Consider the following 23,359-nt stretch of genomic DNA (forward strand, 5'->3'; position numbering starts at 1 on the left):
GGTGTTTGTCCTGCTGTGGTCAGAATTTATAAAATACTTGATTGTAATGCTGAAAGATCAACTTGGACGCTAAATTTATCAGTATATTTTAACACCCTCCCACCAAGGTGGACTAAGTCAGGAATCCTTCTAACTGCAAAATAGAAGAGATGGAGCTTGTCAAAAAGAGAGAAGAGAATTTGCTGCTGTTTTCTTATGATCCCACTTGTGTGACTTTCCCCACACCATAGTGTATAAGGTGGAGTAGTGTCTAGTGTCAGTCCTTCCCTTTAATTATCCGCTAGCCTGGCTGAGAGCTGTATAAACATGTTACGGTCACTTGCAAGAAACAGATACTGCAAGTGCAACCATCTTTCCCTTTTAACTCTTTCTGTCTGTCCTGCCTTTTGTGGACCTCTGAATTTTAGGAAACTGTTAGATCAAGCGCACATTGGCACAGTTTCTTTTCAGCTGACTTAAGCTACTGATTCATTTTATAGTTGTCACAGGGAAATATGCACCTTCAGGACATGATTAAGGCCACTTAAGATCTATGCTGCCTCTCAGATGTAGGTGAAATAAATTCAGGATGCCACATCCAGAAGTATTGTTCCAAATTACTGGAATGGAGTGGGTAAGAAAAACACAACTAAAGGGAAGTGCAGGAAACAATCTGGGACAATGACAGCCTGTCTTGGAGTTAGCTTGCCATTACTTAGGGATTTTCACCTCTCAGCAAACAGTTCTCCTCCCCGTTCACACCCATGAGGTGAAAGAGAGGTTTAACTGATGTCAGTGTAGTAGTGCAGGCCTGAAACATTCAAACTAGAGCTAAACAAGTGGCATCTGAAATAAAATATGGGGGGGAATTAAACACAGTGTGTTAGGGAATTCCGCACCAGGGACTGTCATTTGCAAGGAATGCACACAGATGAGTTAGTCTAAACCTGTATAACAGTGGAGGATTTGGGCCCCAAATAAACCATTCCAGATTGTGTTCAGCATAAAAAATGGTGTGAAAATAGCTAAAGTTCATATTAGAACCTCAGAAAGAAACACCATAGACTTTTAAAAGGCACTGAAGGTGGGGGTCAGTCTTGTAAAGGTAACAGCAAAGGTCTCTTTACCCTACTTGGTGGCTGGATGACTTCAACCCAGGGGTTTTGCCTGGCAATCTGTCTTGCTAAAAGTCAGGGTAAGATAAACTGTACTCTGTCTCTGATTTCTGCAAGAAAGAAAACAATTGAACGACTGGTCATTCATCACTGAGCCACCCTCCCCCCTCTCCGACACCTTGTATAGGGTTGTATATTCTGGAGCTGTTTAGCTTTCCTCGTCCATTTCTTCAAAAGAAAACAAAAAAAATCAAGTAGCAAGATATGTATTTTACAACTTTCCTGTAATAACAATGGTTCAGAATTGAAAGGGACAGATCAATAAAGAAATCACTTGACTATTGTTATAGTTGCTTGCACATCATGTCACTTGTATCATTACAAGCCACATGTTCAAGTAAGTTTCGTATCAAAGGGCCTCCTGATGTATTGCAGGGCCCAGCCTCTACAATTGTGCTCATATATACATTTACATATTCTTAAAAATTTGCATTCATTTTTGTATACTGAGGATCTCAAACTCAGCTCAGATGTAGTTTATGGAGTTATGAATGTGTGCTTTGACCATCCAGCTGTGGAAACTGGAGAATATTATTTGAGAAGTTTCTTTAGCAACTTTAGTTAGATGAGTTTTTTAAGTTGATGAGAAACAAACCTGGAGAGAATAAGCCACAAAATTTATAAATTTGCTGTGAGACAAGCAGTCTGAAAAGGGGGAGGGTGGCAAAAAATGATGAGAAACAAAAGTAGTCATGATAGATGGTTGTAGGAAAAAAGCAGTACCTTGGGGGAGAAGAAACAGTTTGCTTGCTCTGATGAGCTGAGTGTATGCTCAGCTATCAGGGAAGCAAAGGAAGCTCTACTTCTCCTTCTAACAAATCCAGCTTTATTCTGCTTGTGGTACAAAGTGCTCTGCTTCAGGTGCCATGCCTGCCTGGCTGCTTCCCACAGCCCTGTAAAGAGATGCTTCAGAGCACATTATCCTGCACACAACACGGCTGCTGCACAGGTGGTACCAGGAAAGTCCTAGAAAGCTGTGAGGTGGAATGGGGAAACTAAAATAAATTACTCAGAAAGAAGATGAGCATAAAAGCTGAGTTCTCTACAGCCTCACTGTACCCTGAGAGTCTGCATTAGCTCACGGTTCAAGGAAGTGAGACCCTTCATGGAAGAGACAATTAGTTACAAAAAGGCATAAAGAAGCCCAGTAATGGATTTTAACTCTCCTAAGGGAATCCTGTGTTTTTACTGGGGAAGGATTACAGGAAACCAAAGTAACACTTTATTTTTCTTCACAGAGAGCTGGGGGACTTTGGAGTAATTTAGTCAATGGTGATTTGCTACTTGTGCTATAGTGTTACCAATGATGGTACTCCTGGTCTGTTTATTAAACTTTTGGCTTGTCACTCATCACTAGCAGGATCAAAATCCATTGTTTTTCTTCCTATGAAGGCAACTTTTCTATCTTTCAGAATTACTATGAGGTTGAGAGATGAGTGCTTTCATCTAAAATCAAAGTCAGACAAGTATCCATTTTGTAAGACATGTGAGCATAAAAATGTGCCAATGTAAACATCAGGTATCTGAGTGAAAAATGTTAATTGGCATTTCAAGAAATGAGGAGACATCACAAAGATATTTTAGGCTTTCAACATATTTGTAGTATTCTAACATCAATCATTTTCTTGCATCTATCAGGTTATTTATCTTAGCTACCCTCTGTATCCATTACCATAGTGCCTAAGCCACTCATAATGTTTCTGTAGGGCAGGGAAGTGTTCTCATCCCTTTTTTACCACTGAGAGATTGGAGTAGAAAGGATCCTACTTTTGTGGCCACTTAGAAAGCCTGTAACATAGGAGAAAATCAATGCACATATGCCAGGTCTCTGGCTAGAGTCTTAAAAAGAGTTTGTCTCTTTTAAATTAGCCCAAGTTTGCACTTGGTTAATTTGGACCATGAATTGTAGAAGCAATGTTGTGTTACATGTCACTGAGCCATTAGCTATAAGACTAATTCCACCAACACTTAGAAATGCAGGAACAATCCTGGGCTTGCATCTCAAAAAGGGTGCTGGCTACACACTACCAACGAGAGATGAGAGACTCCAGTGAGCTAGGGCATGGGAGGAAGAGAAATAGAAAGATGATGTGTTGTATTGCTATGGGTGCTGCACCAGGCACAGAGGCTTTCCCTGGCATTACTATTTCTTCAGGACAGAACACAGCTCCCACCTGGGAGAGCCCAAGCTGGCCCCAGACATCCAGTGTGCACTGGCACCCTGTGGAAGTTTGCATTGTGACTCCCCTTAAAGGCCCTATGCTCAACCTGGCTGAGCAGTTCCCCAGTGAGGGTTTTGCATACATGGAAAACCTTTTTGAGGAATTCATTCACAGTGTTAAGAGAAAACTTGTGCGTGCGATGTTACATATCTTTTCCACTCGGTGGAAATTTCAGTCAATCAATCTCATAGTGATCACAAGGACATCTTTGTTCAGGCCTCACAGAATACACATAAAGATACTTCTGCCAACAAATTTTGGTATTTGTTAAATGGAACTGTATATGATCTCTGGTAAATTTGCTATGTAATCCAAAAGGCCTGCATGAGAAAGAGAGACCTGCCTTATTTTGGTTCAAAGTTTGGCAAACGGATGTCTATTGTTCAGGTTGGAACAAGCTGAAATGATATGGAGATTGAAATAAGGCATCAAAATCCTTCCTTACTGTTAAAAATTGGGAGGTTCTGGATAAAATACCTCTCCACACTAGCCTCAACATCATCTCATCTGACTTTAAAACATTAGCAGATACATATCTGAGTCCCATTCCATTCTTTCTAAAAAAGCCAGGGCTGCTTGAATCACTTGGAACAGATGCCTTAACTTCCTGGCAGTTTTAAAAAAACTTGCCTTTTCTGCTTTCGATAGACTCAGAGAAGCTCTTAGACATTGTTTTGTATTTCCCCTTACTGAACTGCACAAGTGTGCTGGACCTGGCTAACAGAAGGTCTGATGACTCATCTCTCTGTTTCCCTTTAACCAGCTTTCCTTCCCAGTTAGTCACACCCCCAGTTAAGAACTGCATACTAGGAAGTTTGAGCATCACCCCAGATCTGTACACACAAAAGAAAAAAAGAAAAGCAGGGAGGAGAAAGAGAGCCAGCCTACCTTCACAGTCTGTACTTGAGGCTTTTTCCTCCCTTGCTTCTGTACTTTCAGTGCTTTGGTCCTTTCTCAGCCTTGTGGGACTCAACTGAAACACACGTTTATGGTCCTCTTTGTATGCTATCCCCTGGTTCATTTAAAAAACTATTTTTTTCCCCTCCAAATTACTTAAATGGACTTTTATTATGTGCTTTTGCAATACCACTTTCTAAAACAACACCATTTTCTGTATGTATTATGAACTACGATATGCACCATAAAATCAGAGGACTGCACTGTGGCAAAGTGCCATGACCCCACTTTGGGGATGTTCCAGGAGCTCCGAGAGTCACAGTTTGTGAGGGATGTATAAGGCCTATCAGAGTCAAAAGAAATGCACACTGACTGTGGTCTTTCCATGTCACTTGAGTAGGATGTGTAATCTGCTTTCTCCTTTGTCTTGCCAGCTAACATTCCCATTTCAGACCTCGTCCACCACACATACGCTCTTCAGCTGACTACTGAGTTTGTTGAACCCCTATGTACAATCACACACGTGGATAGCTGAATATCACCAGTTTGCTGCTTTGTTATATCAGTATTTTTAGCCAAAATATTTTTGCAGCTATGTCACTGCAGTTCAGCATGTGTTTTTAAAGGCTTAGTGTGGCCACCTATGGTAAAATGCAAAGCCCCTGTGACAAATGGAGCTCAAGGGAGTCCAGCAGCACAAATTGTGGCCAATTCAATCTCTCATAGAGTGAAGCAGCCCACAAAGAGCAGGTTCCAGAATGTGATGTTTCACTTGGATGGGAACAGAGAACATAGCCCAACCTACTGTGTTTAATGATGGATGCTGTGGGAACCCGACTTTCAGAAACTGTGAGCACTTTAAGTGAACAGGAATTTTAGAAAATCTGTGTCTACACATACACACATCATGCCATAAACAATGTGAGTAATAAAATCTCACCAAAATAGCTGACATTCTTCCTGCCACTCCCCTACAAAGTGTTCTTCTTTTCCAAACTTCCCTCTGAAAAAAAGATCTTTTATTTTCCAAAACTTTATCCAATGTGCTAATTACTGAAAGGCAAAGAGAACTTATTTCTTATCAAAAAATTTTATCATGTCTTAAATTCACAAAAATCCAAAGGATTAGCCAATAAAGAAGCATCACAGAAAGAGATATTCAAAACAAAACAGTTATGCCTGCATTTTAATTCTTCAATGACTATTTTGCATAAAATATATTGGCGTTTTTGCATATTTCTCTTTTGACCACTTCACAAAAGAGTCTGCAGTTTATGATGTAAAAATATTTCAGAGATGCATTCTGGAAGCAATGCATAGTAATGGTCTCTGCAGTAGAGATGGAGGAGGATACTTCTCCTCACTGTCTGTGAGGAATAAACAATACAGGAATAAATTTGTATAGGAATAAACAAAACAAACATGACACAGCCACTAAGGTTTCACAGAATTTTCTGAGTTGGAAGGGACCCACGAGGATCACTGAGTCCAACTCTTCAGTGAATGGCCCATACAGGGATCAAACCCATGGGATTAGCCCCATGCTATTACTAACTGAGCTAATTTCTCCTAGGTTTTCTTCCTACAAACATCCTGCCAAAGGAGATTCACTAGCACACCTGTGAATAGTTCATTGAAAGCTTGGACTGAGCTCCCATGTCAAGGATTAACTATCTTGTTTCTCCTTCAATAACTTCTATATCTTACATGCTTCTTGTTTCTGGAATCGATGATTAAGACCTGTCTTAATTCCTAATTAAGACACTGACCTTGTTGTCAGTATCTCTCTTAAGCACTAGGATATTTAAACATGACTTTTCTTCTACAGAGGCAGTTTTTGCTGTTCTTGTTCTTACAGGCTGGTTTACCCTGTGAGCAGCCCTGCTGATTTTTGTGGAACCACTCAAGGAAAAGGTACCAGGTGGCATAAGTCTGGGAGGTAAAAGTCACCCAGTTATTACATGTACAGGTACTCCTTGTGGTAAACAAAAGCTCTACTTACATTTGCCACAGATTTTGTCATCAATGTGACAAAAAAGATTAAAATATTAAACCTGGAATTAAGTATTTTGAGTTTCAGAAAGTATTTTTTTCAATATCCATTAAAGAAATTTTTCTCGAACTTCACTTCCCAGGGTTTCCATGGGTTTGTGGTATTTCAAGGTTTAAAGCATCACATGAAATGGAATTATGGCTCCTGCATAATTTTCTACATAAATTTTCTTGAAACTACAGTTTATTCCCTTTAAAATTTTCTAATCAATAATACTGAAATTTTGCCATTCTAGGTATCCACAAAACCTTCAGATAGTTTAAAATTAAAATAGAAAGAAATACGGTTGGGTTGGGGTTTTTTCCCCCCACAATAAACTATGCCAGAAAAGAGTTTCTCAAGCAGCTCTGATTTTTCGGGGCTCCAAAGTAAGAGATTGGGATTTCCTGGGAAGGGACAGTGATGCTAATATCACATACAAATATGTGCCCCTTGGGCCAGTCCTCCAGGACAGCTCTTTTACTCTCTTGGCAACAATATTACTTTTTTTCCTTGTGTATTGTTTTATGTTATTTTTCACAATGTCTTTTACCTTTCAAACTAAAACTGTGACCAGAAACATACACACAGCACTGGAAATGAGATGTGGAAGGGTTTCAGACCCTTCCAAAGAGCTACTCCACTCTTACAAACAATTTTGATCAATTTCCCCAGCATAGTCCATACTCTACAATATCTTATATTATTAATACTATTAGTGTTAGTTATTTGTTTATATTATATTATATTATTGGCATTATTTAATGTAAGGTGTGCTAAAGTATGTTTCTAAAGTCCTTCTACCATTTTACTTGGTTTCCAGGCGAGACCAAGAGTAACCAGGAGAAATCTCAATGCAACCAGATTTTTTTTTAAAGCTGCAACTTGAAAACACTAATTCAGTTGTAGTTTTCCTACCGATTATTCTCAAACCTGCCTGAACACAATTCATGATCAGCTGTCTGCCTGTGGGTGACTTCCTTGGTTATTCTCCAAATACAAGAAAACACCTGTATTAGGCTTGGGGAAATAATTTTCCTCAGCTCTGGGTGATCTGAGTTTCTGCTTGGGTGTCTGTTTAGTGTGTAGTGAAAATACAGTGCCATGATAAAAGACACAGAACATCAGAAAATAAACCAAGCTGTGCCATGCAAAACCATGATATACTTGTAGAAAGCTTGGCCTCAAGTTCCAAAGCTGTTCTCAAATTACCATGGTATTCCTGCACAGGGAAGGGAAGGCTGGAGGCATAAAAAGTGCAACTTCTTTTCTAGAGGGAAATTTGCAACATGACCTAGACCAGCATGAGCCTGTGAGTGATGTGTCCCTCATCTGACACCCTTGAGACCAGGCATCCCGAATCTCTGTCCCCAGCACCCTTGGCATGTCCTAAATGGCCTGTCTTAGTGGGTCTCTTACTTAGGAGTAAGAGAGAGATGTGTGGTCCTGCGTAACCAGAGCAATGCAGAGGGGAAAATAATTTACAGGGTAAATCCACAGATTTTCACAGATATTCCTCATGCCAGCATTTCAACTTCCTTTTTAAAACATGAATGAAGAAGCAAATGAACTGGAAAGGCCAAAAGGACTTTAGCTCCATCTGTCTTTCCCAGCCAGTTATTAACCCAGTGGCCAGTCCGTAGTCCCAGTCATCTAAGTGGAGAAGCAAGTGGTCCCACCCTTATCTGGGTGGCTGCAGCCACCCCAGTTTTACCCTTCCCACAGAGCTGGGTTGATTTCCACTCTGTCACTCTCTACTCCAAATCAGGTGCTGTTCAGAGAGTCAGGACGACTGGGCAAAAGGTGAGTAAAAAAGGATTGAAACCTGGAGTCAGATTAGGGGTACAAGCCCTGGGCTTGCCAGGAGAGACATAAGGAGCAGGAAGTTTGGAAACACAGAAGTTCAAGTCATGTAACAAACAAATAAGAAAGTAGGAGTTACCTGGACATTAGAGGATATGTTGTTTTTTTTAAGTCTGCCCATGCTGCCTGCCTTGGAGAGGGAATAATGGATAAACGTGTTGTTTTAAAAGCGTATAATAGTTTATATGCATAAAGAACTCAATAAAGAACTTATATAATATTCACGTATGTATAATATGTACGTGAGTATACATCACATGAATGCAGTAATCTCCACAAAACGAATACAAAAATGTGTCCTGTGTCTCCTCAAATGAGTGTGGCCTGTTTTAGGTCAATTTTAATGACCCTGACTATTTAAAAATATAAAGTAAAAACTACAAATGTGTGGAAATTCTAAAGGCTCACAAATGTGTGTGCATATCTTGATACTCAGAATGCATATGTAGCAGCATACTAAAGGCATTTTTTAAAAGCCAGATCATTCCTTCTGCTTTTTACAACAAAAGTTTAGAAAATAATTAAGTGAAGTTAAAAATAAGTGATGGAAAGGCTATAAGTATATACTGGTTTAGTTGTTTTGTTCTTCTGGGAATTTCTGATGCTGAAATTTTGATGGGATTTTTTCCTCTCTGGTCATTCATGCTTAGAGACACAAGCAACTTCAACTTGGTTTTCTGTCATCCTTGCTCCAGTAAGAGTCTTCTAGCTCAACTGTGACATCAATCACTTGAACTATAAATCTCTGCAATGGATACGGCCATTTAAATCTCCACCTGCACAAACAACAATAAGGCCTAGAAAATAAGGTGACTCATAAATCTTAACACTGGTGATCATTAATATTTTGGATCTGCAAGAGCAATGTTATTGGAAAAAAAATAATTAATTAATTAGGACTGATATGCTGACAATCTGTTTAGTTTAGTTTATATACAGAGAAAACACAAACAAGGGCACAGTTAGCACAACACGAATTTAGGAGTTAGTGAATTGCCCAGAGGCCAGGGCTTGGAGATATGATATCTTAATGTACTTATCCTATTGTAAGTGGGAAGGTGTTATCTTCCAGACAAATGATAAAGAGGTGGTTAAAAGTTTAGATCTACTGTTTTTTCTTCTAGCTTATATGAGCCAAGGAAGAAAGATGGATCAAGAGATAGGCAAGAGTTCCTTGCTGGCTATCAAAAATGACACTCTGCCTCCTACTTTAATCTGCAGTACAGTACATAGCATTCGGCAGACATACCAGTTTGGCCCTCCACAGTTTTTGTTGGGTTTTTCAGCGCATGCAGAAAACCCTATGCGATGCTCACACAAATCAGCAAGAGACTTTTCCTGTGGCTCCAGTGACTTTGGATTAACTACGAAGCCACTGATATCTGAGGCTGCACATTTTTGTCCAGAGCTACGAGAATCCTCAGATAAGCAGCTGAATAAGTGAAATTGTTCCTGCAGTAAGAACAGTCCCTGCATGCAGATCTTTAGACCCTTGTGTTCAAAACCCAGGCTGTGGGGCAACCTGTGAGGTTTCAGGAAGACATGAGTAGGGAAGGAGCTATGGGAGCAAGTTCCTGTTTCACTGGCCTCTTTGGACTCCAAATGTGGATTTAGGGAACTATTTTACATGAAGAGGAAGAAGTGATAGGACAAGGTTAACTGCTTTCAAAAGCCTGCTCTGCTGAGACTGAATACACACGTGCATAAGTTTGTAACAGCAGCATAAGTCAGTTCATTCAAACTATGCAGCAACCCGCTCATTCCCACTTGTGGTAAAACCACTGAGAATGTTTGGCTTCAGTGGTTGCAGAGCCTGGCCTAATGCTCTCAGTCCCACCGCTCTCACAGAAGGGGCCTTATCCCTTATCTTGCCTCTTTATTCAGGCAAAACCTCTGACTTTTGAGCATGCACGAATCAGCCGACAAAACACTCCACGGGTACAGCAGAAAGAACCACTGACATCTGCTCTGCACACCAAGTAAAAGTTTCTCTTCTGTGGGAACTCTACCATCCAATAAACGCCCCCCCCCCCACTCCGTTTCCTTCATTTCATGCACACCCTTGCTGCTCCATCCACAGCCATACAGACCCTCCCCAGCAGAACAACATTCTCCCTCGGCTCAGTGGGGCTCACAGACTGCTGGGATCTTGGCCACTTGGCACACCTGTGGACCAGGAAGCCTCCGCAACATTCACAGCTGGGAGGACTCAAAGACTGAGAAGGGACTGGGACTTGTCGGACGTCACCCCGGAAGGCTGGAAGAAGTCAGATCCTCCTGCCTCCAGCCCCTGGGCTGTGACGGCAAGGTCCACACTGCTGGCCAGGCAGCGGAGCACTCCCTTCCTGGAATATGCTACTAGCTGGACAGGATGCATTCGCAAATATAATCATCCACAAATCTCCCCCAGATTAGGTTACAGGACAGCATTTCGACGGCACGCATTACAAAGCTCCCTGGAAGGCTTGGCTGGTGGATCTGCTGCTCTCTCTGCTCATGACCCATTTTGGCTTTCATCAAGAATTGTGACACCAGCTGCCTGGGTCATCTAGGAGGCAGAGAGGGGGAGAGCAACCCTGGGCTGTAAAGGGAAGTGGGGAAGGAGAAGAGGAGGAGAAGGAGGAGGACGAAGGGGGAGGATAGAAAGACAGAGCAGGGGGAGAGAGAGTAAGAGAGTTGTTTTAGTCCAGTTGTGAAGATTTGAATCCCAGTTCCGAGCTCTCGGCAAAGGCTTGCTGGGATACCTCATTCCCTGTCCTGTGCAAAGGTCTGTGATTGGGGATGTGGTGTGCTCAGTGGGCAGGGCCCCTCCCCTGGGCTGGATCCGCCTCTCTTATCCCCCAGATAAATTACTAGTGTCCTCACTAAATTCCTCAGCTTTCTCTCTCCCTCTCTCCCTCCCTCTCTCACAAAATCTCGCTCCCTCCCTCAAACACAGGCAAAGCGGGGTTGGGGGGTGGGAGGGCGGGGATCCTCTCTGGACTGGTATTGTGACTTAGTCCTGGGCGGGGAGGGAAGGGGAGGAAAGTACTGGCGCCCCTTCTCTCCTACGCTGCCTTGAAATAGATTTGAGGAGCTGCCCTTCTTTCCCCCCTCCCCCCTTTCCCGCTGGTCGTTTGGCATCTTCCAGACCATGTCCACTGGGTCCCTCAGTGATGTGGAAGATCTGCAGGAGGTGGAGATGCTGGAGTGCGATGGGCTGAAAATGGATACTAACAAAGAGTTTGGGGCGTCCACCGAGAGCAACGAGGAGGGATCCAATGGCGAGAATGGCTCCCCTCAGAAGGGGAGAGGGGCCTCGGGCAAGAGGAAAAAGGCTCCCCCCAAGAAGAGCCCTTTAAATGGAGTGAGCCAGGAGGGAAAGCAGGTACAGAGAAACGCTGCCAACGCCAGGGAGAGGGCGAGGATGAGGGTCCTTAGCAAAGCCTTCTCCAGGCTTAAGACCACCCTACCCTGGGTGCCCCCAGACACCAAACTTTCCAAACTGGACACCTTGAGGTTGGCCTCCAGCTACATTGCTCACCTGAGGCAGATCCTGGCCAATGACAAGTATGAGAACGGCTACATCCACCCAGTCAACTTGGTAAGTCAGAGTCCGCCGGGGCCAGGAGCTCTGTGCATGTGCCTGGGGAGAGGTGGGCGAGGAGCTGGCATGGGGCATGTGCGGGGAGAAAACTTTGCTGTGCTTCTCACAGCGTCTGGTGCCAGTGGGGTGGAAAGCGGTACTGTACAAGGGGACAGGCTCCCGGCTACTCTGTTGCCTTGTGCCCTGAGCACCAAGCCTCCTAGGCCCTCTCTGCTGTTCCTAGCAAACCCTTCCAGAAGACAGGCAGCCACGCTGGCCACAAAGAAGCAGGGGCAGGCTTTACTCTTTACTGCCCCAGAAACGATTGAGAAACCACAAAGGGTTGATGCCAGCTTTCTACCTGCAGGTATAGGAATTTGGGTAGAAAAGGGTATGTTTGAGGAAGGACCCAGGATTTATTCTTACCCTGTGTCTCTACCCTAATGTCTCCTGCCACAACAGTGTCCCCAAGCCCTAGCTTTTTAAAGGCAGGACTCTTGGGGTTCTGTGCTCAACCACTCAGGTCTTCTGGGTCCAGGACATTTCTCCTATCCCTCTAAATTGGCACAGGAGAAATAAATACCAGTGCAGACTCCCCAGGGGAGGTGTCTGCCCCAGGCACACTCCACAATGCCTCTTCCTGGGCTCTGCAGTGTCCCTCCTTCTGCTCCCACCACATAAAGTTTTCCTAAGCAGCCCTGGATCTCCCAACCATACCCGGCCGCCAGAAATATCCAGTTTCCAGCTCTAAAAATATGTACAAATGATGTAAACCGGGAGTAAGCAAGATCTGCCTGGGCTCTTTTTAGACATACAGCCTTTACACTGCCCACACGTGCAGACCCTGACGCATAAATGGATCACAGAGAGGAGCTGGGGACGTTTCACTGAGGTCAGGCTCTGCCTTTTGAGCTCTGGACTCTGGGGGACAGTACATTACCCCCTGTGTCAGCTGATAAGGGCCTGGGAGATAATTTTTGATTAAAAACAAAATCCTCAGAGCAACAATAAGGGTGGGGGGGAAAAAAGTAAAACAAAACCAGCACCCAATATAGATATAACCTCCCTCCTCTTCCGCACAGAGGCACACCAAAACATGCTCCCCGAGCCGCGGGAGACCAGGGAGAGTGGCCGGGGGCTGCCGGGTCCCGAGCAGCTCCTGTGCCCAGGTAGCGCGGCGGGACGTGAGGCGACTCCCGCGGGTCGGAGTCCCCACGCCGGTCACGACCAAACGCGGGGGGAGGCGCGGCTGCGGCGGGGTGCCCGTGGAGATTGTGCCGGAGGGATGTGAATGTGCCGGAGCCAGGCGGCTGCTTTCTCCCTTCATTCTGCCGCGTATCAGACGGGCTCCGCCGCCCCGAGGTCGCCCGGTGGGGCCCGCCGGGGCTGTGAGGCGGAGCGGCATCAGCCGCCGGCGAAAGGCAGAAGGGTCCTTGCCGAAGGCAGCGGCAACTGAGCCTGAGCCCCGCTGGGCGCTGCCCGAAGTGGACTCAGGTGGTGGATGCCGGGCTCAGTCCCCCCGGACGCTCCCGAGCCGGACCCGCTGGTGATATGAGCGTTGCAATGTGCATTTCTCCATATGTAACCCCCTTCCCACTCGTGTCTTTTCCTGGCTACAGACTTGGCCTTTTATGGTAGCCGGCAAACCCGAGAGTGACCTGAAAGAAGTGGTGAACACAAACCGCTTGTGCGGCCCGACAGCATCCTGAGCCCCGCGGCCGGGCCAGCAGCGTCCGTCCCGGCGTGGCCGTGGAGCGGGCGGCGGGGCGGGCAGGGACCCGCCGCGGCTCCGCCGCTGCCCCGGGCCCCGGGCAGAGCCACGGGGAGAGCCGCTCTCCCGGCGCAGAGGAGACCAAATGTGCCCTAGCAAAGACTCCATCCACCCCGAGAGATTCTGACTCTATTTAACTTTATTAAATGCGTGTACAGTCGAGTGTCCTGCAACCACAGCCTTGCTGGTTCAAGAGCTACTAGAGAAAAGACAGAGATCAAACAAAACCTACCACGCGTGTATCTTTTGTCTGAGACCTGTGAAATATGTAGATGCCTAGAAAAACTGACTTTGACAGTCATCTCTATGAAGTAATTCACCTTAAAGATATATAGATATATTTTCTTCAAGCAGATTCTGCTCTATTTCTGTGAATAAACCTTCCTTTCTACTGAACACAGAGCGGTGTTAAGTGTTCGTTTGAGACTCGGGCTCGGCGGGGAAAGGACAGAGCCTCCGCCGCTCCGCGAAGCGGCCGCGCTGCGGGGATCCCGCCTCTCCACCCCGGGCCACGGGAGGTCTGCTTCCCCGGAGCTAAAGACCTGGAGCGAACCCTTGGGGGAGGGGGTGACTGGGTCCGCAGCTCGCCGCGGGAGCCCGGCCCGGCTCCGCAGCCCGGCGCCCGGGCGCTGCGGGAGTCGCCCCCGCCGCTCCGGCCGCTCCGCTCCGCGGGGACAGGAGCAGTGATCTATTGATGAAGTACAGTCGGTCCTCAGCGCCGAGAATTTTTAACTTAAACATCTCCTCTCTATCGATCAGCGCGCCCGTGGGAGATGAGGCTGAGATAAACAGGAGTGCGGGGCGCTCCCCCTGCACCGGCAGCGGCCGCCGGCAGCTGATGCGCCAGATCCCACCGCGCTGTTTAATGTTTCAGGGTTATGACCGCACTGTTTACAAGATGTCTTCGGTTATTTATACTGTTATTATTAGCAGAGGGGCTTTAAATTTCCGCCTCACTTGCTCTTTCAATACCATCCCTCGATTCCGTTTGATACCTGGGTACTTTCTTGCCGAAAGCAGGAGAGGGGCAGCAGGGGCTGCAGGGCCGTCCCCCAGACCAAGCCCTCCGTCCCCGCTAGTTGCGGGGGCCGGCGGCAGGGCCCGGGGCGCGGTCACAGGCAGCGCGGGGGCCACAGACCCTCCCGGGGGCTTCTTCCCCCGGATATACCCCACAGGCCGGTGTTGAGCTGCCCCGGGCATCCGTGCAGCCTGGATTGTGTTTATTCTCATCCCCCACTTTCCCCCGAGATAACTGGACGAGGTGGCGCGTCCTCCAGGCGACCCAAATTCGCCAGTCGGGTTCATGCGTGGGCTAGGTTAGGTTTAATTAAAGTAGCTCGCTGTGAACCGAGGGCTGTGCAAACATCTCGGCCCTCATTATGAAAAGGGCCAGGGCCTGCTGTATCATCCTAATGGTTTTGAAAGGGAGAGCTGTTTAATTTCACTTTTGCGCAGCTTTATCTCCATCCCACACAATTAAAAACAGACCTCTGCGCCTGGCCTAACCATGTGCAACTTCACTGCTGTGGACGGGACTGCGCCAGGTGAGACGCGCAGTTACACACCGGGGCTTGACTGACTTTGCGGCTACACACAGACCCTGAACAGACACAGCTTTTGCTGAAGAGACGAACGACTCTGGTAACCACAGCTGAACAGGCTGATTTGCTGATTTCTTTGCCACAGGCACTGGTAAATTCACTGGGAATTGCTGGTCTGTTAAAGGGAGACAGAATAGAGGTCCCCGGCTTTAAGCTAAGGGCAGATGACTGATACAGCAAACGTACATTTTAACCTCTAGATTTACTCACTGAATTGAAACTAACCGTTGTATTTAACCACTCAAAATCTCAACTTAAATCCATATTAATTAATGCCTGGTCAAGATTCATAGCGAGGTGCTAATTTCCTTCTAGAAAGCAGAAATTGATATGCATCTGAGATATGCATAAAATTGAGTCAAATTTTGAATATTCTAACACATGCTTCTTTGCCACCCTGCCTTGCAATGCTTGCTAACTGCACTCAGCATCTTCCCACCTAAAGAACCATATGCAGTTTTCATTCGCCACCTGAAATACAGCATTGAAGAAAGGGAAGGGGGAAATACAATGGTACCCCATAAAACATGAGGAACACAGCAGTAGCCATGTGCCAAAAGCTGCAGGAACACTAAGTGCTGAAGATGCTTACTGTGTACACACTGGCAGTAGACACCATTGCTTCTCATACTGCTGTTCACTTTATCTAGCAGTCTACATTGCAAGCCTCCTGAGGACTAAACTATTCCTCAAGCATCCTGCACCTTCCTCAGTCCTTGCCTCTGAGCAACAGTTCAGCAGCAAACAAACAAACAAAAAAGCAACAATAAAAAAATAAAAGCAACCAGCAGTACACAGAAAGGTAAATAACGACTTTACTCTGACTGTAAAACAAGTAGTGGCTTTATTTCAATTTTGAACACAATGAACATATTTTCCAGAGGCATTTATGTGGCTGGGACCTCCTGGTCCACTGACCTCTTGTGTAAGGGCACAGACCTGACAGTGATGGCAGCTGGCTTCAACAGCCCAAGTTTCTTACATGAATTAAGAGTTCTACCGCACACTTCAGGAGAACAATGAATGAAAGTATTCTACCCTGCTGCTGAGTGCAATTTTACTGCAAAATATTTGCAAACAGAAAATGTATGTTTAGTCTGACTGAAGCAATTGATGATTTTGAAAGGAACTCACAAATGTGCTAAGAAAAAGAGGGAACAGGTTTAAATATTGATGTCAATGACTTTAAAGAAAATATTTTGTTTGCTTTCTTGCTTTTCTGTACAAAGTGATGCATTTTAATATTTACCAAAATATACTTATACCCCTTTTTCATGTGGAAAAAAAGTTGACTTGGTTTATCTTTCTGTATCTACATGGACGTAGATGCAGCTGTGTGAGTGTCTGTATACATTCCCTCCTAGTACTGTTTGAATTCATTGCCTGATTTCAGCTAGATTTGACAGAGGTCTCAAAGACAACTAAGTTACTATAATTTTTAATTTTTTTTATCATGTGTGAAAACAGGAAGCTGAGTAAAGAAAAAGTCTATAAATTTTGCAGCAGAAGGAAGGGTTTCAATATGAGCTCAGCCTTTATTAGATAGCAGAGCATATAGAGCAGAATGTCAGCTGTAGATGAAGCTCCAAATGCTGCTTCAGTCACAGCATACAAGTTCATAGAAAACTTGCTTATGGACCTACGTGTTTTAAGATAAGAACTCTATAAAAGTAGTTTAGTTCCATTTGATTTTAATACTAGTATTCTTTTTTGTTTGTTTCTTTGTAAAGAAACCAGTTTCACCCAGCTACTTCATTACCATTTTTCAATTCAGCTAGAGACTAGCAAACCCTTAATTTGCAGTGCTGACTCAGTGCTCAGGCTCCTGGATTTGGTGCTGACATTGTACCGCTTCGCAGAAGCATTCACAGTCTGTAAGGTCTTACAGAAAATACCTTTTAGGCTTATCTTATCCTCTCACTGGGATGGAAATCTGCCAGCCTGAAGCATCAGCATAGCAAGAAACCACATTGCAGACACCTGCAAAATGCCGTGCTGCTCTGGGCGCTGACTGGGGCGGCAAGGCCACAGTGCTGGTCGTGCCCTCAAACTTCAAGGTGCATAAGGAGAACATGTGCAAGATAGCTTATTCTTCAAAGTGCCTCCAAGGTCAAAATTCCCAACTCACCCCAGAAAATAAAAGACACAGAAAATCTGTGTGGTTTCTTCTGTAGGGAAGCTGGTTTGAATCCTGAACATAGTGATAAGATCACAAGCACAGTTTTGCTTGAAGTATTTGTATTTATGACCCCTCAGTTGTGTCTGCCTGAAAAAAACTTGCTTCCTTGTTAACAAGCTACATATATTTTTTAGAAGACAATTTGTGCCAAAACCCTGCTGTCATTATCTCTCATTGTATTTTGTAGTAAAAAAAATTAGAATATGCAAAACACATTAATTAATTGCAGGTAATAAACTTTCTAAAAGAGAACAAAACTTACAGATATCTGGTGTACAAGTGGAGGGTATAATCTGATGAAATTGCAGAATGTTTTCATTTTTGTCTGGATATCTGAATGCAGATTAGCACTCACAGTCTCCCAAAAGCGACAGGATTACAAAAGAAATTTCAATTACATTGACATGAATTTTAATTTCAATTAAATTGAAATTTGTAGCAGCAAACAACCAAGCATCCTGTAATTTCCATATATATACACACCTGGAAAAACCTCCATACAGAATTTCTCCCAGCAGCCAGATTCAAAATGTTCATGTCCGTTGCTGACCCATGTAGCACTGACCATTCCCATATTAAGGCTGTGCTATCAAATGCAGGCCCACCATCTTGTGCTCACTATTCAACCACAGATTGCTTCATGCTCTTCAGCCCAGCATACTTCATGGATGGGAAGTGGCACAACCAGTAATAATGGCACTTTTTTGTCGCTAGTGCTGCAAAGTTACTGATGTATTATGGCTTGGGGAATTTCTGCAATCCTGAGAAGATGTCATAGGTCTGACCTAAAAGCTGTGCTCCAGGAAGGATGGGGAAAAGCCACGTGTTACCTCTGAGAGGACGGTTGCCAGCAGACTGCAAACCCAGAAAAGTTCTGCAAGTAACTGATTTTTCTTCAGTTCACTTCAGACACTGGTGTCTCCGAGTATAAAACTGACTTTGAGTAGGCCCACGCATGCAGTCATCCCATTTCCCAAATGCGGCACGGACATATCCTAGGGTCACAACAGTGCAGGGATGACGCATTTTCTTGCCTTAGGGTTTTGCCCTTAAACTGAAACTTGTAAACAGATGAAATGCGTTTTCAAGCCAATGCGTGTGCGTGTGCTCAGTTACACCACCCTCAAAACCTCCTTGCAAGAAAAAAAAGATCATAACAAAAGCAAGAAAATAAAAACCAGTGCAAATACTTCCTTCACTTTAAATTTTAAGCGCTCCTTTTCCTTGAGCAAAGAAAAAAACCCCAATCCTTATTTAGACTTCAGGCTGCCATGTAAACTATAAGACTATATCCAACTGTAAATATGGATTATCTACAGTCTTGAGTTTTCTCTTGGTTGTTTACAAGTTGTTTAAGAAACAAGGATCAGAAACACTAGGGAAAGAAATCAAGGGTATAGCTACACAGCCAGGAGACAAGAGGAAAGGGAGAAAAAGGCATAGAATAATTCCTCTGATTACTGCAGCTCAGTCCTTGAGGCAGGATGGGTTAGGGAAGGGAGGAACTATCAGCAGCTCCATCACAGACGGGTGGAGCCAGACCACCGGGGAGATGGAAACCAGGAGGTTGAGAGCTGCAGCTGCCTTTTCTGGGCGGAACATCTGTGAAAGCCTGCACAGCAGCAGCAGGGGAGGAGGAGTGGGCACAGGCAGAGAGCGTTCCCAGGGATGTGCTCATACAGATAACTGTCCCTGGATGGTTTCCCAGGCTGCTGCAGCAGCACTTCCCTCCCCTGTCAGGGATGAGGCAAAGACCATCATGTGGCACAAGCAATCGAAGTGTCAGCACGGCCTCTCGGTTCAGCATCCTGTTTCCTGTGATGCTTTTTGATGGCCGAGCTGACCAGAATGGGAACAGTTCTTCCTCGCTTGATAACATGTTGGTTTTTTTCTTACATAGGGACTTTTACACTCTTGGCATCTCAGAGCCAATACACAAAGTATATAGAAGACAGGAGTTGCAGCATTTGGCTGTCCCCTCATGACCAAATGTTTTTCTACAGGAGGCCGCTATCATTATACAGATGGGAAGAAAAAGAGATGACAAATGACTGGCTGAAGGTTCACACGTAAGTCTGGAGTAGGTTTAGGGCACCAGCTCTTCTGGTGCATAAACCTGTGGGCTGTTCTCCTAGGCACACTGAAATCACCAGGGATGTTTGCTCTTTGAACTCAGTACAAAGATAGGAATCAGTAAGGTGTAGGGAGTGATCCTCTCAGGCTGTATATCTATATCTACATGTACACTTACTAAAATAGATAAACCAGGCTATGGACCATGCTCTGGCTCCGACCGTCAGTGCTGTGGCTGGGGTCACATCCACACATACCTAAGTTTTATCCCACTAACCAGAGGTTAAGAACAGTCCCTGGCATATGCTACTCCAAAACCATGCTTGGATACTTTCTGGGGAAAAGTGAGGCCAAAGGCATAGCAAGGATCCTGCTAAAACCCAAGCACAAAGAAAGAGAAGCCTCAGTCTTGTTTTATTTATCAGTGTCACTGAAGCCTTAGAAGCTACAGCAATTGAGATACTTGATGCCTTTGTCTCACCTCAGTCTCATGCTCTTCTCACCTGTTTTCTAGATCAAGCTGGTTTCTTCTTTTATGGGCCAAAAAATCTTAGCGGGGACCCTGTTTGCTATTTGTATCTCATAACTAATATATATGAAGACTAAAGATCATTAGAAGCAAGAGGCCAAGTTCAAGAACAAACATAACATGAGATTTAAACAATATTATACCCTAAATTATGACATTGAAAACCTCAGTTCATTTGCTACCTAGCTCTGCAGTACCTTTTCTACCTGACTTGTGAGCTCCCTGACACCAACATTTGACATATGCCCTCATAGTATCTCTTTCTCACCATTGCCAATTAATATTTAAGTTAACCTCATCCCAAGATGTGGAATTGAGATATTCCTCTTCTTAAGTCCATGGGAAGAATTCAGACAGCCAGTAGGTGCTGTCTGTACATGCTTAACATCCTTCTGCTGGGGTAGGAAGCAAGGTGGACAGGAGGAGTTGAGGCCAGCACCCCCAGTTTGGCTACAGATACAGCACTGCAGGGAAGCTGCAGAGGAACCAATGTTATCTTCCCACAAATCTCTTCTCCTCATTTCCCTCACACTCAGTCTTCTGCTTGTACTTTCACCATGCTTCTCTCTTACTGCCAACAGGAGTCAGTATGCATAATCTGTAAATACCAGTCAGTCACAGAGGCTGAAACTACAGATATGTATTAAATTATTGTAAAGTTTACTAAAGAAAAGGCTCATTCTGATAGTTTGACTTTATGGTGGATACTTCACCACCATTTTCTTAATATGCTTATTTTATATTAAATAGTGTACCTAGCAATATATATTATGCAATATATAGATATACACACTATACAATATATATATACACACACTATAAAAATGTGACATAAATATTTACATACTATGTAGTAACTATATTTATCTTTTCTATAAACAAACATATAAAACAATATATATTATAAAATTAAACAGAATGTTTGAATTCTGTGGAGCTGGTATAAGTGCCACTTACAGCAGGGAGATAACTGTTTAACAGTGTTGGCATGAGGTATCAATCATACTGTACATCATCAGAGAGGTGTGAGAAGGTACAGATGAGTTTACTGTTTCACCTGATAAACTAAGCCCTGGAGCAAAGGATTCCTTTCCTGACAGACTTCTTGCTCATTCCCTGATGGCTGCCAGCCTGAGAGATGTCTCATAATTAACCTGCAGTATCATGTTTGCAGCTGATGACCATTTCACACAAGGTCATTTCCATGGAAGATCCACAACCACTGGTTGGTCCTAGGTACTTCCTCTTCAAACACGAATACTTCAATGCAGTCTTCCACTCAGACATCACAGTATTTACAACACAGCTGCATAAAACTCTCCAGCTAGCCTTCATTGTGGGCTGCCTCAGGGGGCCATCCAGCTTTCTTCTCTCCCCCCTACACTTCCCGAAGTCTACCTTGCACAGGATCTTATCTGATTGAAAGTTAATCCTGTAAAAACAGAAAACTCCAGATAGCCAAGCATTTGCTTCAGTCTGATGAGAAATTTCCTTTTACAGAAACCTGCAGTTACTGCTGAATAACAACACAACGAAATTGCATCTTCATTCAATCTCACTGCTGTAATTACTGAACAAAAAACATGTGCAGTGTCCTAAAGTTCAGTTACCTTGTTTTTACTGCACTATTACTGATACTCCCAAGCAGCCCACGATTCCATGCTGCAGAATGTCCAAGCACAGGAAACACCCTCCCCACACCTTCATCTCCTCTTTACTTCCCAAACAAGGGATTGTGAAATAAAGGCATAGAAAAATGTAATCATGTAGTAAGGAAGTGACAGTGTCAGAAATGGCCTCTGTGCCTTCTCTGTCAGATGCCATACAGCCACCTGGTAAGTTAGAACCTCATGAAGATCCAGATCCTTGGCATCTCAGTCATATTAGCAGAGGAAGCCATGCAGCCAATGTAGAGTTGCATGGAGGAATGGAGACCAGGAAGGGGAGAAGGCAAGGACAGGACAACCAGTTTTGTAAACTATATAGGTATAGAATAAAATTGCAGCACAACTGATAAACTTACAAGTCAAATTAGGTAGGTGCCCAATCACCTTATTTGCATTCCACATTAATGTGATCATAGCTACTTGCTTACATTTGCACATTTTCCAAATATATATCTAAAGATGCAATCTTCAGAACATTCTAGTCTAAACAGGAAAAGCTCAGGCTGACAAAGCAGTCAAAACTTTGAAATGGTAAGTATTCATCTCTTCATCAGCAAAAATAATTTTCTTAACATCCAGGAATGACTGCACAATTCTGAGGAATATGTGCTAGAAAAAGTTTTACCCTGAAAAGAGCAAGCATGTGGAGACAGACAGTGGTAATGTGTGCTTGCAGACACTTTGTTTTGAATTTCTGTAAACCTTTAAGGTTACGCTGAAAAAACAAAAGCTTAGTCAAAATTCAAGCAAAATCAGGGTTTATAAAGATTTTCTTCATAACTTGCAGATGTGACCAGCTATTCAGAAAAAAACAAATCAGCATCTGTTGTGATACAGCCATCCAGAACCTGAAAGAACTGTCAGAGTGAAGACATCACAACACTCTACCCCACTTTAGCTGTGTAATTGTAATGACTCAGAGCCTGAAGCCCATAAAGAACAAAACCAGCCTTAAGGCACTCTGTAAAAATGCTGGATATACCGTGCATAGTTACTGAACTATGGTAAATCCAGAATCCTGGTTTCCAAAAGCTTGCCTCGCTTGCCTGTATTCACCCGAAGGCGGTGGGTTCCGCTTGGATCCGTGTCTGTAGGAAGCCACAGGGTGGCAGCGCTGTCACACGCCGGTGTGCAGCCAGCCTGCGAATAGGAGAGAGAAACCGTCTACTCGCAGCTGATTTGAAGTGAGAACTTGAAATACTTATTCTTGACAAGTGAACCTAGTCACGCATTTCAAAGATTAAACTGAATCTAGCAGAAGAAAACATGCCAACTCTGAAGAATTCAAAATCTAAATTTCATACTGTTCTTTCTATCCTAACTAAAGCTATTCTGCTACCACGTCACATAACCAAAGTACATAATTACAGAACCTCAGTTTCAGAAAATTGTCAATACAGTGAATACACTGCAGTGCACCCATATAAATATATATACATAATTTTCATATACAGAACAATGTTCTTTATAAATCTGAAGTCAACTTGACATATATTTCATTTGTCAGTCTGGGCAGTGAGTCCTTAATGGGCCACATTGCAGGCACATTCCTGGGCTCCCAAGTGAAGCACAACAGCTTTTCCAAGAGAAAATATAAGTGTAGCTGAAAGGTAGTTCATCATGGGCTCTACTCCCTACAGACAGACAGGTGGGACAGTGCCAAATTTGGATGACTGTCCTGGACAGAGAGAACCAGTGCCATCCCAGGCACTCCCAGTGTCCACATGTCCCCTTCTGTCTCTTGTCTGTGTGCACCATGTGCTCACTTTGCAAGGATGAAACAATCTGCATATCGAAAGAGTGCAA

At 44.1% G+C, this 23,359-nt stretch overlaps 1 protein-coding gene across 1 annotated transcript; it reads left to right on the forward strand.

Annotated features, from left to right (window-relative positions):
* The first annotated feature begins 11,132 nt into the window (after window positions 1–11,132).
* TCF21 (transcription factor 21) lies at window positions 11,133–13,900 on the forward strand. The gene is made up of 2 exons (XM_048299094.1): window positions 11,133–11,751; window positions 13,353–13,900. Exons 1-2 carry the CDS (start codon window positions 11,302–11,304, stop codon window positions 13,440–13,442), a joined length of 540 nt encoding a protein of 179 aa, XP_048155051.1. The 5' UTR covers window positions 11,133–11,301; the 3' UTR covers window positions 13,443–13,900.
* The last annotated feature ends 9,459 nt before the right edge of the window (window positions 13,901–23,359 follow it).

Source organism: Corvus hawaiiensis, chromosome 3, assembly GCF_020740725.1.
Source record: "Corvus hawaiiensis isolate bCorHaw1 chromosome 3, bCorHaw1.pri.cur, whole genome shotgun sequence".
Lineage (NCBI taxonomy): Eukaryota > Metazoa > Chordata > Aves > Passeriformes > Corvidae > Corvus > Corvus hawaiiensis.

Excerpts from the sequence above, each read along its gene's own strand:
- TCF21 (XM_048299094.1), top strand. The coding sequence starts at position 11,302 with ATGTCCACTGGGTCCCTCAGTGATGTGGAAGATCTGCAGGAGGTGGAG. Across the intron at positions 11,752-13,352 it reads ACATCCACCCAGTCAACTTG|ACTTGGCCTTTTATGGTAGC; the intron begins GTAAGTCAGAGT and ends TCCTGGCTACAG.